Below are 15,947 nucleotides of genomic sequence, written 5' to 3'. Positions count from 1 at the left end.
TTGGGCCAGATGGCTACAGGAGAGTAATAGAAGGCAGATATATTAGCCCCAGGTTAAGCAGGTCCCTTTTTCCTGGGTAAGGTAACAGGGAAGGTTCCAGAACAATCAGAAACTTTCTGGAAACAATTAAGGCAGGCAGGCTGATTAGAACACCTGCAGCCAATCAAGAAGCTGCTAGAATCAATTAAGGCAGGCTAATCAGGGCACCTGGGTTTAAAAAGGAGCTCACTTCAGTTTGTGGTGCGTGTGTAAGGAGCTGGGAGCAAGAGACGCTAGGAGCTGAGAGTGATAACACATACTGTTGGAGGACTAAGGAGTACAAGCATTATCAGACACCAGGAGGAAGGTCCTGTGGTGAGGATAAAGAAGGTGTTGGAGGAGGCCATGGGGAAGTAGTCCAGGGAGTTGTAGCTGTCACACAGCTGTTCCAGGAGGCACTCTAGACAGCTGCATTCCACAGGGCCCTGGGCAGGAACCCGGAGTAGAGGGTGGGCCTGGTTCCCCCCAAAACCTCCCAACTCCTGGTCAGACACAGGAGGAGTTGACCTGGATGTGGGTTCATGAAAACAGCCAAATTAAGGGTTGCCATGAAGTTCTAAGGTGAGCAAACCCACCAATAAGCACAAGACCCACCAAGGTAGAGAAGGAACTTTGTCACAAGAAGTATAAATACCAAACTCCTGATTCTTTAATGCTAGAAATATAAAATATCTAATGGGATAAGCCCAAATCGAGTCTCCAGATTTTCCCCAAAATAGGTGAAAATTAATGCTGCTCTCATTTTCCATCTCTTTTTCTGAATGTGAGATAAATTGAGCCAAACGTGAGTGCATATAGAAGAAGTGAACCATTAAGATGGCAGTATTCTGAACAGAGAAGCTTATTGTCATTCCTTTTACAATGATATTTTCAGTGCTTCATGAGCCAAAGAATATCTTAGTCTCACTGCAATTGGTAAGAGAGTCCTAGGTTCATGGCTAACCTTGGAAAAGCCTACTTTGCTCTATTTTAATTTTTTTAATCAATGCAGACAGAAAGAGACATATATGAGAGGAACAAAGAGAAGTATAATATTAAAGACAGAATGAACAAGATTTAATGTTTTTTAAACACAATGTATTGTGCGAACACAAGGCACGCTGCACTAAAAAAGTGGTGAGAGTGCACTGCAATGGGGAATACATTCATAGATAAACCACAACTGGCTTATCTATGAACGTATTGATAAAATGAATGTAACTGGTTCACTGATTTAATAAAAGAGCACTTTTTATGTATTATCCATGAATGTTTTTATTTCAGTCACTTTCAGGTGAAGATAGCCACAAGCTCTAGTGATCTATGCGTTTAAACTGAGGAGTGACCATACTTACTTGGATGCCTTCCATCACTCCCTTCACTTTCTATCTTCAAATCTTGGGTTATCTGGAGTCTAGATACTTTGCAGTCAGTTACTGCACCAGTGCCTGGGTACTGCATATAATATGGATAATATGGCTGAAATTTTCCAGATCCACCCAAGAGATTTAGATACTCAATCATTTTAATGAGATAAGGGCATCCAAATCCCAATGGTGATTTTGAAAATCCCCCACTTCCTCTGGCTGACCTCCTAAGATTCAACATGTTTATTATTCAAAACAGCAACAAAACAGCTTTTACCTCATTTTTGCAAATTTAGTGCCAGGTTAGAGATCTTACAATTTGGCTCAAAAAGGGGACACATAAGAGCCCTCACCACGAGTAAAAATGATGGGTAAAGATGCAATTTATGGTGTGCTGTAAAGGGTATGGGAGCTTCTTAAGGGTTAAATCTCTCTCTAACTTTACCCTGATTTGTGAATAGTGTCCATGTTTTGTTCATGACCAGTGTGGCTTAGCTTAACCACGGATACTTTAGTGTTATTTTTGAGGGTATGCTAGTATCTTTCTTTTGTAAAGGGGACTGCTCAGTGCATAAGACACTCTGCAGAGGACGGCAGCCCAGGAATCTGCTGCTTTATTCAACAACATAGCAACAGAGTGGGTGATAACAGACATTAACTAAACAGGAAGTAAAGGAGGAGTGGAGCATGGCTCCAGCCCATAATAATCTGTGTAACCCAGTTAACCCCTTTATGACCACTTTACTACTTTCTATCTTTACAGGCTGCAGTACACCACAATGTCTGCCACAGTCCAAGCTAAATCTTTCAAATTTAATTACTGCAAATAAGTGCTGAAACCTAACCCCTTGCCAACTAAGGACTAAATTCCCCTCCAAAATAAGCAGCAGTTATGGATATTATTGACCCTGTTGCAGGCCAATTTGTTCAGCAGCAAGGGCAACCTGACACATTTGTATTAGTTACGTGGTTCCAGCTGCATAGATCAAGAAGATGGAAAACTCATACTAGCAAGCTCTGCTCACTTCCAGAACTGTATGAGTGGGGAGAAGAGGAGAAGATGGGGATGGGCTCATCAGGCTAGTTTTCTGTTTTCATTTTGTTTCTGGGGGATGCTACCTGTCAGCACCACATGAAATATTTCTTCCATTCTGTTCCCTATGGCTCATGACAATCTTTTTTTCCCCTTATTATCCCCTTTCTCTTTAAAGCTTCCTCATTGTCTTATATATTTTATTGACATTAGCCAGGAAACATCACTGCATCCCAACAATTGAGGACCCCCATTGCATTACAACCTCTGAGAAAAGAAAAGGAGTACTAGTGGCACCTTAGGGACTAACCAATTTATTTGAGCATAAGCTTTCGTGAGCTACAGCTCACTTCATCGGATGCATTCAGTGGAAAATACAGTGAGGAGATTTATATACACACAGAACATGAAAAAATGGGTGTTTTCATGTTCTGTGTATATATAAATCTCCTCACTGTATTTTCCACTGAATGCATCCGATGAAGTGAGCTGTAGCTCACGAAAGCTTATGCTCAAATAAATTAGTTAGTCTCTAAGGTGCCACTAGTACTCCTTTTCTTTTTGCGAATACAGACTAACACAGCTGCTACTCTGAAACCTCTGAGAAGGCTATCTGACCATGTCACTGATGTCACTGTCGACAAAACTGATTGAAATATGATGATCAGGTTAGGTGCATTGAGGGATCCTTTGCTGTAGGTGGGGCAGAAGGCCTAATAAGTAGTCTGTAGAACAAAGAAATATTTTGATTTTCCTTTAAAGATGAGGCTTAATCACCACAGCTGAAAAGAGCTTAGGAAATGTAACAGCAGCTGGCAGCCGCAAAGGCTAATTATTACAGTATGGATAGCTAAGAACTCCTATCAGCTTAGTTCTGGTTTTTATATTGTGTCCGTCACTTCAGTATCAGAGTACCTCATAAGGTATTCACAACCAGAGAAAACTGTATTTTAAAGAGGTTTTCATTAATTTATTACCTAATGGTCTGTAAGTCTGTTTTTATTTCCCTTGTTGTGCATGGGCATGGACTTTACCTTTTAGTAATGCATTAAAACAAAAGTCCTGGAGGAACCCCAGCATCCGAAATAGACCAATAAAACCAGAAGGGGGAAATCTTGATGCTATGAAGTGCATGGGAATTTTGTCATTAACTTTAGTGGGACCAGGATTTCACACAAAATCTTTACCCACTGCCATCCATTCTTTTTAGAAAAGAACCCTTCATGATACAGCCTGTGCTTATAGTTTTCAAATTCACTTTCATTTTACATTTAAAAAGACTATTATCATGGGCCAGATTTGTACGTGGTGTAACTCCAATTACATGAGACATGAATTTGGCCTAGTATTTTAATAAACAATTAACCTTGATTTCATGCCTCTCTCATTCCTTGACACAGAAGGAATACTGTACAGAGCCTTTCCTGGTAACACAGTCATGATGAGACTGTTTTAAATTTGCTGAACTTCTACATTCTCTTTTCTTTCCTGTATTTAAAATATTATATTGTACAAAAGTATTTATTACTTTAAGATCTATCTAAATCATGCACATTTTAAGTTAACTATTACACACATTTATAACTACGTGGTACTGTGCTTATTAGGCTCTGCATTTATTTGTATGAAATATTTATACCTGATATAAGTGGAAGATCTCACTTGCAGAATTGGTCTCACAGTTACATAATGATCATACTTCAGTATTACTTGCTTTTTCAGTAAGGCTAGCTCTTCCAGAAATCCAGATAGAACCTCTTACTGTACATGCAAGAAAACTAATGCAGATTAATTTCTTATCCAGATATCAATGAAAACCCTAGTGAAGAGTAAATTTTACCAAGGTTTATTTGAACTCCCTCCCTTAAAATAATCAGCCTATATAAGCATATTTTCTTGAAAATTTTAAGCTGTGGGAATTTAGACATTGCCAAAATTAAATTGAAAGTGAATAATAGGGCATTTGGTTTAAGTCTGCATCTCACAGTTAAATACTCAACAAAGTTTAAAGGTTCGGTTTAGTTTTGCTTTTTTGAAAAATTTCAGTCAGTTAAGTTTGAAAGTAATCCAGAATTCAAACCTTCATGACCTGTCTCTCTGAGAGATTGCATAATGTGATAATTATATGGTATTTTGTTTTTATTTCTGATCTGCATGAATTTATTTAGAGCATTATCCCTTCAGCAGGCCCAGTAGAAAGTGAGCAATGAAAATATATACATGTTACTACATTATTCTGAGCCTGTGAGCAATAGTGCCATCTGGTGTACTCATTTTTAAAAATCGTACTAAACAGGCATTCTCCCATCTTAAAACTCAGAGACTAGATTCCGTATCAGGTTTTGGTTTCCGGCACTGGAAAGTGACCCAGGAACCACAGTATTTCAGGGGTATTTAATAGGTAGATCATTCTTCATACTTTAATCATCAAGAAGAGGAGGAATAAAAAGAAAAAATGACATTGCTGATTCATTTGTACATATTATACACAACACTAAGCTATACACTGCAAATCTTGTAATGGTCCTATTGTCCATCACCTTCCACAATATAGTTCTACAGTGGTACTACAGTTACCTAATCCAAGCCCTTTGCAAGTCAATAGACATCTTCTCATTGATTTTAAAGGGGTCTGGATCAGGCCCCTACCTCTGCCAACAAACATATGTTTTTACTACATTATTAACCAATTGTACTCGATATAATACTTGGTCAGTCATTTTGCTGTGAGAATATATATATGTACACAAACACAAACTAAATATTTCTTCTGTCATACTGTTTGAATATGAATATATAGTACTACAATGAACTCACACTACTCTGGCTCTTTTGGGTAATGCTGATTGCTAATTTGGCTCCTGAACCACTGATGTCTGAGTATCACTGCTGTAAATCGTCCAGTGGTACTAAGTCACCACCTAGAGTACACAGCTTGTAGGGATATTGTCACTGTACATCACACTCCACAGTGTGCAGCCTGCAGTGATGCTACAGAATAACACCATTTAATACTAAAACCCCAACTGCAGTATTACCTTATCAGCTACAGTGCAGTACCAAGAGCGGTTTACTATGTCACTATCCTCAACGTGAGGGGTCCTGCACTATTCGCAGAATAGGGAAAAAATATTATAGTCTAGTATCCTCTTCGGTACAGATCCTTCTGTGATACAATACAATAAAACAACTCCTGTATTCCCTACCATATTTTTCCTCACTAGTACCAACTCTGTAATAATATTAAATTCCAGTGACTACTCCTTTACACACAGATTACATCACCAGTCCTTTCATAGATTCTCAGGGGCACACAGATCAATTCTGAATAGTACAGGTTTTAATGTTTGTACATTGTTTTGAAAATGCAAAATATGACAGTGAGAGTTATTAAAATGGGGCATGTACAATTCAGCGTAGTTACATTTACCGTGCTGTCTGAGGTACTTACTATTTTAAGTATTTGTGGAAATACCATAGCAAAGGTAAATTCCTGAGTGAGGTAATTTTTTCCTTTAATGGCACCTGTCAAAGTTCCTTCCCCACTCTGAACTCTAGGGTACAGATGTGGGGACCTGCATGAGAAACCCCCTAAACTTATTTTTACCAGCTTAGGTTAAAACTTCCTCAAGGTACAAACTATTTTACCTTTTGTCCCTGGATTTTATTGCTGCCTCCACCATGTGTCTAACAAATATAGCAGCGAAAAAGCCCACTTGGAAATGTCTTTCCACCCAAAATCCCCCCAAGTCCTACACGCCCTTTCCTGGGGAAGGCTTGATAAAAATCCTCACCAATTTGCATCGGTGAACACAGACCCAAACCCTTGGATCTTAAGAACAATGAAAAAGCAATCAGGTTCTTAAAAGAAGAATTTTAATTAAAGAAAAATGTAAAATCAGGGTGGTAAATACCTTACAGGGTAATCAGATTCAAAACATAGAGAATCCCTGTAGGCTAAACCTTAAGTTACAAAAAGACACAAAAATAGGAATAAACATTCCATTCAGCACAACTTATTTTATCAGCCATTTAAACAAAACAGAATATAATGCATATCTAACTAGATTGCTTATTAACTCTTTACAGGAGTTCTGACCTGCATTCCTGCTCTGGTCCCGGCAAAAGCAGCACACAGACAGAGAGAACCCTTTGTTGTCGTCCCCCCCCCCCCACCCCACCCCACCCCAGCTTTGAAAGTATCTTATCTCCTCATTGGTCATTTTGGTCAGTGCCAGCGAGGTTATCTTAGCTTCTTAACCCTTTCCAGGTGAAAGGGTTTTTCCTCTAGCCAGGAGGGATTTAAAGGTGTTTACCCTTCCCTTTATATTTATGACAGCACCAAATTTATATGAATGATTAACAGTATTATTTCAGTACTAATACACCAGATCATGGTAACTATTACTATCTCTAAAAGGATTTTCCTTTTAATTTATGAAAACAATATGAATTTTCCACCAAGCAAGCATTTAAAATAAAAACATACATGTATTTCAATGCAAATGAAAGTTTACACTGAAGCGAAGTGAGAGTTGCCTGATTAGCCTGACTTTTAAGCTTATTGTCAAACAACCTTTATTCACATTGAAATATCTGACTTACGATGAGTCGATGTTTTTTCTCTGAATCCACTGGTTTTCCAGCTTCCATGCAAGCCGTGAACCAAGAGATATCAAGGAGTTCGAACCTTGAACTGTCCCTCACCTTGTGTCCTCTCAGCCATTCCAGAACTTCAGCACAAGAATTGTTCTCTGCCACAATATGAGTGACAGAATCACTATAAAGGGAAAAATTAAGATGAAGTTTCTTTTTTCTGAATCCAATTGTAGATAGCTACAATGCTGCTATTTCAATATTGACATGCACTCCCTGAAAAAGGTCTTATATATTGTATGTCAGGACACAGGAAGTGTGCTGTGTTTTCATATCAAAATATTTCTTTTCCATTCAGTGAATCTAGTTTAAGGACAAAATGTTAGCATAACATTTTACAAGTGCAGCATTTTCATCCTGTCAGCATCATTTAACTTCTGTAAGACACTGTTCTATTACACTTCTTTTTGCAACTTGGAAGATATTATACAAACAATATTATAATGAAGTCTGTTTTGTTACCTGCCAGCCCCAAGAAAAATAAAATTCCCGGTCAAAGAATGAGAGCTTCATAATACTTCAAAATCTACTAAACAGAATCCTTTAAAGTTCCACAGTTGCTAATATATTTAATAAACTTAAATCTTCTGTACCTAAATAAAGTACTTAAATGGCAGTAGCAAGTGTGCACATGATAGAAACCATATGAATTATAAATCTTGTCTGAAGGCCATCTCCTGGCTGTTTTGATGGCCAGGTTTAGTTTAGCTTAAAACTGACAGTTTAATGTAAGTGAGACAAGGTGGGTGAGGTAATATCTTTTATTAGACCAACTTCTGTTGGTGAAAAAGATAAGCTACACTGTATAGCTCAAAAGCTTGTCTCTCTCACCAACAGAAGTTGGTCTAATCAGGGGCAGATTTACTGCAAAATATACCGTGCCCTGGCACGGGGCCCGGCAATGGCAGGGGGCCCCAGGGCTGGGCACTCAGGCAGCCCACTCCACGGAGGGAGGACTGTGGGGGCAGAAGCTGTGAGGGGGCAGGAGAGCAGGGAGGGAGGCTCACCTGCAGCCTTAGGGGAGCAGATGGGAGGTACGGGTGGTGGTGAGCGCTGCGAATATGGGCCAGAGGATGCAGGAGGAGCACAGGGTGGCCGCGCAGCTGCCCCGAGAGAAGCGGCGCTTTGAAGGGGAAACTGCCACTTCTCTCCGGCTGCATGGCTGCCTCCTGCTTCACCTGAGTCCTCTGGCCCACATTCGCGCTGCTCACTGCTGCCTGGTGAGCGGCAGCTGGGCACAGCCCACCGGGGCGGAGCTGTGGGATGGGGCTGGCCGCCAGAACTGGCACAGAGCCCACAGGCAGGGGGGGCCGACCAGGGGAGGTGAGCAGAGATGAGCATGCAGAGGCAGCAGAGTGCTCAGGTGGCTGCCAATGGAACCATGCCCCCCTCTCACCTTAAGGTGGGTTTTCTGCCCGCTTCTCTGGGCCAACCAGTGCGGGGCCACTGGGGTGCCCGAAGCTGTCCTCGGTGGCCATGGAGATCTTGGTGTCTCCTCTCCTGTTTCCTTCTCCAGCTCCATGGCGGCTCTACTCACGCGCTGGGCCTCCAGCCCCACCCCTTCCGCCTGAGGTCCTGCCCTTTCTGGGGGGTCAGAGATGGCCCCCCCACCTCACCCAGAGGCCTGGAAATTCTGTCAGCAGCCCTTCCCGCACCCCTAGTTCCTGTGCCTATGGACCTGGCTGCTGCCCTGTGACCCACGCCACAGTCTGGACCCATGCCTGGGCAGGACAGGGGCTGGCTTTCAGCACCCCACTATTAAAAACATTCCAGCACCATTGTCGTTAAACCTAATTGGGTGGTCCACGGCCTTCCAGGCCTCCCCCCATGGCTATGCCCCTGCTCTTTCAGATATTTTTAATCTACCTAAAATCAAGGTCAGTTTTTTAGCAATAATGAAGTGACACTGAGTCTGTCAGTCAAAAACGCGAAAAAATGAAGGTGAGGCAAGAAGACAAAGATAAGCAAAAAGACTCATCTTATTTTAAAGAGCTTGAAGTATTGAATAGTGGACATTCATCAAAAAGTGTGGGCGAAGAAACATCTGAATTATCTGATCACTTGCTGAGTTGTGGGGATACCTGCAAAAGTTGAACAAGTGGATTCTGAAGTGTCACTGGAACTACAAAATATTGGTAATTTTGTCAAAGTAAGAGAAGAAACCTACTCTGAAGACATTGCATTATGGCCAAAATCTGTTTCATTGGATATGATAGAATTTTTTTTAGTAAATAAACCGAAAAATGTCGGTAATATGGAAAATTTGAGAAAAGAGTATGAGGTTGGAGGACAAAAGCAATTTAGATATCTTCATGAGTCCCTTTTTCTGAGGATGAAGAAAAATGGGATGACAGAAATGAAAAATTGGTTGATTTTTTCAGAAACCACCAAGGTAGTCTCCTGTTACATTTACAAATTATTCCCTAAAAAGAAAAGGAGGACTTGTGGCACCTTAGAGACTAACCAATTTATTAGAGCATAAGCTTTCGTGAGCTACAGCTCACTTCCTCAGATGCATATCGTGGAAACTGCAGCAGGCTTTATATATACACAGAGAATATGAAACAATACCTATTCCCACCCCACTGTCCTGCTGGTAATAGCTTATCTACAAGCTATTACCAGCAGGACAGTGGGGTGGGAATAGGTATTGTTTCATATTCTCTGTGTATATATAAAGCCTGCTGCAGTTTCCACGATATGCATCTGAGGAAGTGAGCTGTAGCTCACGAAAGCTTATGCTCTAATAAATTGGTTAGTCTCTAAGGTGCCACAAGTCCTCCTTTTCTTTTTGCGAATACAGACTAACACGGCTGCTACTCTGAAATTATTCCCTGACCATAGTAAAGGAAAACAAACATTTGTTGACGGGCACTCTAATTGGAGAAACATTGCAAGACATATTGCTGATCATGAAACTTCCAACGCTCATATTAATGCTATGTGTAAGTTCATTCAAAGGTGTAAAGTATCTGGAAGAACTGATTCTGTGTTATCGGCTCAGTTTGAAAAGGAGTGTTCTTATTGGAGGAAAGTGCTGAGACATGTTGTTGCCGCGGTCAAAGTGCTGTCTTCTTTGGGAATATCTCTAAGAGGACATGATAAGTCATCATTGTCAAATTGAAAAGATAATTTTTTAACCTGTCTTGAATATCTTAGTGAATTTGACAATTTTCTCAATGAACATTTGAAAAATTATCAGTATTGTGGCTCAGGGAAGACCAACTTTTTAACACACCAAACCTACAATGAATTCATCAGTATAATGCAGGGGTTCCCAAACTTGATTCGCAGCTTGTTCAGGGTCAGCCCCTGGTGGGCCGCAAGATGCTTTGTTTACCTGAGCATCTGCAAGTACGGCCGCTCGCAGCTCCCAGCCAATGGGAGCTGCAGGAAGCGGTGGCCCAGCCCAAGCCACCTCCCACAGCTCCCCAGCCCGAGCCACTTCCCACAGTTTTGCAGAAATGGTGAACTGCGGCCACTGGGAGCTGTGAGTGGCCGTACCTGCAGACGCTCAGGTAAACAAAACGTCTTGCAGCCCACCAGGGGCTTACCCTTAACAAGCCACGAACCAAGTTTGGGAACCCCTGCTATAATGGCAGAGCAGCTGACAAACCAATTCACTGATGAAGTAAAGGATGCCAAGTACTATTCCATAATAGTCAATTCAACACCAGATGTGAGTCATGTAGATCAGTTAACACTCATTTTAAGATATGTGACTAGCAATGGTGAAGTCGTAGAGTGATTTCTTTGTTTTGTCCTGCTAAAATCCCACACTTCTGCACATCTAGAGACAACTGTTTTGGAAATCATTGCAAATTTAGGTTTGGACATCAAAAATTGTTGTGAGCAGAGGTTTGATTATGCCGCAAATATGGCGGGAAAATATTCAGGTCTACAGCTGAGACTGAACAATGAAAATCCCTCTGCTTTATTCATACCATGTTCCAGCCATTCTTTAAATTTAATCTGCAGCCGAATCTTGTGAGGGAGCTACACATTTTTTTTTACTTTGTTCAAAACACATACGGCTTTTTTTCCAGTTTCCACACATTGGTGGAGTATGCTACCATCACGCTTGGAGCAGGCAAATGAAAAACATTTGACAGTCAAAAGAATTTGTGACACCAGGTGGTCTGCTCGTGCAGATGCTGTTTTGGCTTTGAAAATGAGCTATGATGTTATCAAGAAAATCTTATTAGACATCAGTACATCAAATTCTGAAAAACCATGTGCGAAAACTGAAGCAAAATCCTTAGCAGAAAATTTTGAAAAGTATGATATTGCTGTTTTTACTCCTTTGTGGAACCATTTACTTCAAAGAATTAATGTTGTCAGCAAATCACTGCAAAAGGTTGATACAAATGTATTGAATGCTGTACAATTGTTAGCCTCAGTTACAAGTTTTGTCATGGAAGTTTGGAATGACTATAGCTTGGTGGAAGCAGAGACACTAACATTAACAGAAAATATAGGTTCCTCTGATATATCTGATGAGAAGAGTAAAAAAACCAGGAAGTTATTTTTTGATGAAACTAGAGACAATGAAATCAATTTAAAAAGGGAAAGAGAAGATCATCCTTGAGACAGTCAATGTTATTTGTGACACAGTAATAGTGTATTTGCAGAGTAGAGGTGAATCTCTAAAGAAAACTGTTGATTTATTTTGCGTGTTTTTTGACAGAACGGAACGTTATGGACGAAAATGCTAAAAGCCACTACAGTAAGAAATTAAGTGAATTCTACCGAGAGGACATAAACATAAATCTTTTTGAAGATGAAGGGATACATTTCATTCATTTTATCGAAAATTATGAGGTCTGTGCTTCGAGATCAGCAGTTGATTTGTATAGATTTATACATGACAGTTTGCAGGCAACCTTTCCAAATGTAGAAACCATTCTGAAAATATTTAACAATACGTGTCACAAATGCGTCTGGTGAACATTCTTTTTCTGTATTGAAACAAGTTAAAAATTATTTGCAAAATACGATGAGTCAGAAACATTTGACAAGTTCAGCAATATTGACAATTGCAACTGCCCTTTTACAAAATATTACTTACGGCTTAATTGATGATTTTGTGTAGAAAGAAAAAGTGTAGAAAAAAAGCTATGTGAATAATTTTTTTTTCAAATGGAATAAGTTTCTTTAGAGGAAGTTAACATATTTTTCCATTCATGCATCATCGATACTTTTTATTTTTACACAATGCAAATGCAAGCTTTCATCTAGACCAGAAGTTCTCAAACTGTTGTCCGAGAACTCCATTCAGATGGACTGAGAAAAGGTTATGATTTTTTTTAATAAAGTGCTCTTATCCAAAGCACTTTACAATAGTTAGCTAATGGTACAAACAATATTTGGAAAGATCATTAAGTGGTCCACCGAGACTCTCAGCACTTTTCAAGTGGTCTGTGATAAAAAAAATTAGACTACAAAAACAATCAAGGTACCTCACTTTATTTTAATTTACTTTCTATTACTTATAATATAGGAGGAGGATGAAGGAAAAAAAGAATGAAAAATGGGGGGTGGGGGAGATAAGAGAGAATGTTCTTTTTCTTGGCTAGGTCCCATGGGATGGGCCCCAAAAATTAAGCACAGGACTCCACTAATGCTAAATTCACCACTGGGTCCAGTAAAAGATATTACCTCACCCACCTTGTCTCTCTAATATCCTGGGACTGACACAGCTACAACTACGCAGCAGACATGCCAAACCCGTGAGCGGAAAAAAATTTTGGCTTATTTTTGGCTTAATTGGCCTGTGACTTGCTTGTTGGCTAGTTTTTGGCTTGTAGCTTCTTTTTTTTTTATCAGCTCCGGGCAAGCAGGGGCAAGGGGAGGCAAAGGTCAAGCAGAGGTAATGGGGGAGAAGAGAGTCAGGGGTGCATAGCGGGTCCACTACAGTCTCAGACTGCACGCTGGGGAGGATCTAGTCACAGAGTGTTGGGGTTCTTAGGGATTGCTTGTTATGGCCTTGTTTTGAAATGGGATTAGCTTGATTTTTGGTTTATTGTGAAAGTCAGGGTGCTTGTTTACTGTGTGAAAGTTGGCAACTGTGCTACATTGCACATCGTATAATGTAAGTCGCTTACTATCTAATATACCATACAATAGTTATTTTTAGAATGTCATAGAAATGGGGGAGCAGAAAAGTCACTACAATAAAATTTTACTTGCTGTTTCCAAAGTACATGATAAAGAATTATCAGATATAGTATGAAGAATGACTACCTCAGCTTCCAGAGATTATGTGTTCTATTCAGCCATTTCATCGTTACACAGATATGTTTTTGCTGTATGGGAGGCAACAAAAAGACCAAAAAAACTGTTTATGATTGATTTCCAAAAATTTAACAGGGTTTAGCCAACTGTATTTCTGAGTATGGTTCCGAGCATGTGAGAGAGATGCTACATTTTTCATCACATAAGGAACTATCATAGGTACTCATCAAAATATAATGCATAGATGCTAACAAGAGTCCTCAATTGTCCCTTCTGTTCCCATGAGTGGAGGGGACCCAGATAAGTGGTTCTTCCCAACAGAATGTAGAAGTTTGGAATTTTCTCACTCTTCCTGCAGCCCACAAGAACGTGACACTGACAGAGCTCCGAAAGGATTTAAACATTAAGGCCCAGTGGTCCGTGGAGTGCCATCTCTGTATGCAATGCATGTATTGCATGCCCCATAATTCATAAAAAAATGTTTTATTCTAGAAGCACTCGAAAGCCTGACATGTAATCAGCCTGTTCACCTTGGCTGTCTTTGTTTCACTGGGAAGGCATGCAATACTCCAAGTTGCATCATGTTGCCTAGGCAACATGAATATTCAGGCAACTGATTTCCTGGCTGGCTGTGCATCAGAAAAAAGCAGCTATGGCCGGCAAGTGTACAACTGAATCATCCACAATAGAACAGAACTAGCAGCACAAACTTTTCTTGCTAGTTTGCTTGATGAAACTTCAGATACTGTATTGCCAATAAGTCTCAGCTTTTGATTGTACTGCATTACGCGATGAAGAACGGGGGTGTTGTAGAATGCTTGGTTATTTTTACTGATGCTAGTAACAAACTGCAGCAGACCTTTGTCAGCACATTGAGACGGTGTGCCAGATGTTTAAATTTGGAGACAAGTTGGTAGGTCAGACATATGATGGTGAGGCAGTAATTGCAAGCGACATAAGTGGGCTTCGGAAACTGTTTGTGAGATGTTCCCCCGTGCACTTTTTGTTCATTGCTACACTCATGTTTTAAATCTTGGTCTCAGTTTTGCAGCAAACAGTGTCAGAGAATATCAGATTTACTTCAGAAATTTAGAAGGAATATCTACATTTTTCTCTTCAACTTCAAAGCAGGCTGAAGTTCTTCAAAACATAGTTCAATGTAAGCTGCCTTCTGTTTGTACCACAAGGTGGAGTTTTTACAAAGGCTTGTACAAACTGTTAAGCAGAGCAGAGAAGCTCTGACTGAACTTTTCAAAAATGTGGTGGAAAATCCAGTAGATTGGGATGCTAAGTCTTCTTTCTGACCCAGGGTATTCTGATCAGTTTCTGTTTCTCCTTTGCTTCTACAGTGACATATTTGAAGTGACTGAAGTGAAATTTGACATTCTTCAAACCAAGATATATGATATTGGATTTTGTATTAAGCAGATTTGTGAGACATTACAGCAAATTTGCCAAAGGCGATAAACTTTTGGCGAGTTTTGGAAAGAGGTGTCGGAGGTAGTTGCACATGAAGCTCAGGGAAAAAAGAGCAAGAGAAAGCCAAGCGACATATAAGTGTCTCCTCTTTGAGGTTATTGACAGTGTCAGCAAACAGTTAGTCCAGTTGCTGAATCCAACAAGATTTATGAGAGTTCCAGACACGTTTTGGGGTTGATTTTCTCAAATCTCGAGAAGCATCTTATCTGAATTTTTGACATTAATCAATTGCATTTCAAACTGTGTGCTGCATACAATTCACAACAACTGCAAGGAGAAGGTGCATTTGACTGGTATAGAACTATTTATATGCTGAATTTACATACTTGCTTCTCTGAGGTCAGCAAATTGTCTGCCATATTTCTGACTATTCCCTACTTTACAGCCATGGCAGAAAGATCTTTTTCAACTTTAAAGAGCATTAAGACATTTACATGCAACACCCAGGGGTGGCAAACGCTTGTCCAGCTGGCTTTCCTGACCATTGAAAAAGAACTGCTTATGTATCTGCACAGCTTACCAAATTCCTAGGACTTGATCACCAAGGAGTTTCTTAAAAAAAACAAAAAATGTAAGAATGGAATCACATATTTGTATATTCTCCGCTTTCATTATATTTGACTCCTAGTATTTGCCAAAAACAAATATATTTGGTTTATTAATCACTATGTATGTTAGATAAAAACCTTTTTATCCGGGTGAGGTAATATCTTTTATTGGACCCACTTTGTTGGTGAGAGAGACAAGCTTTCAAGCTGCACAGAGTTCTTCTTCAGGTCTGTGAAAGGTACTCAGAGCATCATTGCTAAATACAAGATTGAAAAGATAGTTTAGCATAAGTAGTTAGTACATAATATTTTCAATCAAGATATGCACAAACTTGTAAGCAGATCAGAGAAACTCTGACTGAACTTGTTAAAAATGTGGTGCAAAATCCAGAAAATAGGGACACTCAGTCATTTTCTTCGGCAAAGGGTTTTCTGACAGTGCCAGTATATACTCCTGTATTCACACCTACATCCTACTGTAATAATCTTTATACAAGGTATGCCTTGTAATGTATCATTTGAAAACTCATAATTTGTGGGTCAGTATTATCCTGATAAAATATATGTGGCAACATTGTATGTGAACTTATAAGATTTGCTGTATGATGTTAT

The 15,947-nt window shown here is 39.8% G+C and overlaps 1 protein-coding gene across 1 annotated transcript in view; it reads right to left on the bottom strand.

Annotated features, from left to right (window-relative positions):
* The window catches only part of DNTT (DNA nucleotidylexotransferase), a 478,907-nt gene that overhangs the window by 260,453 nt on the left and 202,507 nt on the right, over positions 1–15,947 (bottom strand). Inside the window, exon 6 of the mRNA XM_084635618.1 lies at positions 7,024–7,198. Coding sequence (XP_084491744.1) covers positions 7,024–7,071 — 48 coding nt within the window. The 5' untranslated portion in view covers positions 7,072–7,198. The remainder of the gene's footprint in view (positions 1–7,023; positions 7,199–15,947) is intronic.

Source organism: Lepidochelys olivacea, assembly GCF_965140295.1.
Source record: "Lepidochelys olivacea isolate rLepOli2 genome assembly, chromosome: 7".
Taxonomy (NCBI): Eukaryota; Metazoa; Chordata; order Testudines; family Cheloniidae; genus Lepidochelys; species Lepidochelys olivacea.
This window is presented reverse-complemented; position numbering and strand designations above follow the sequence as displayed.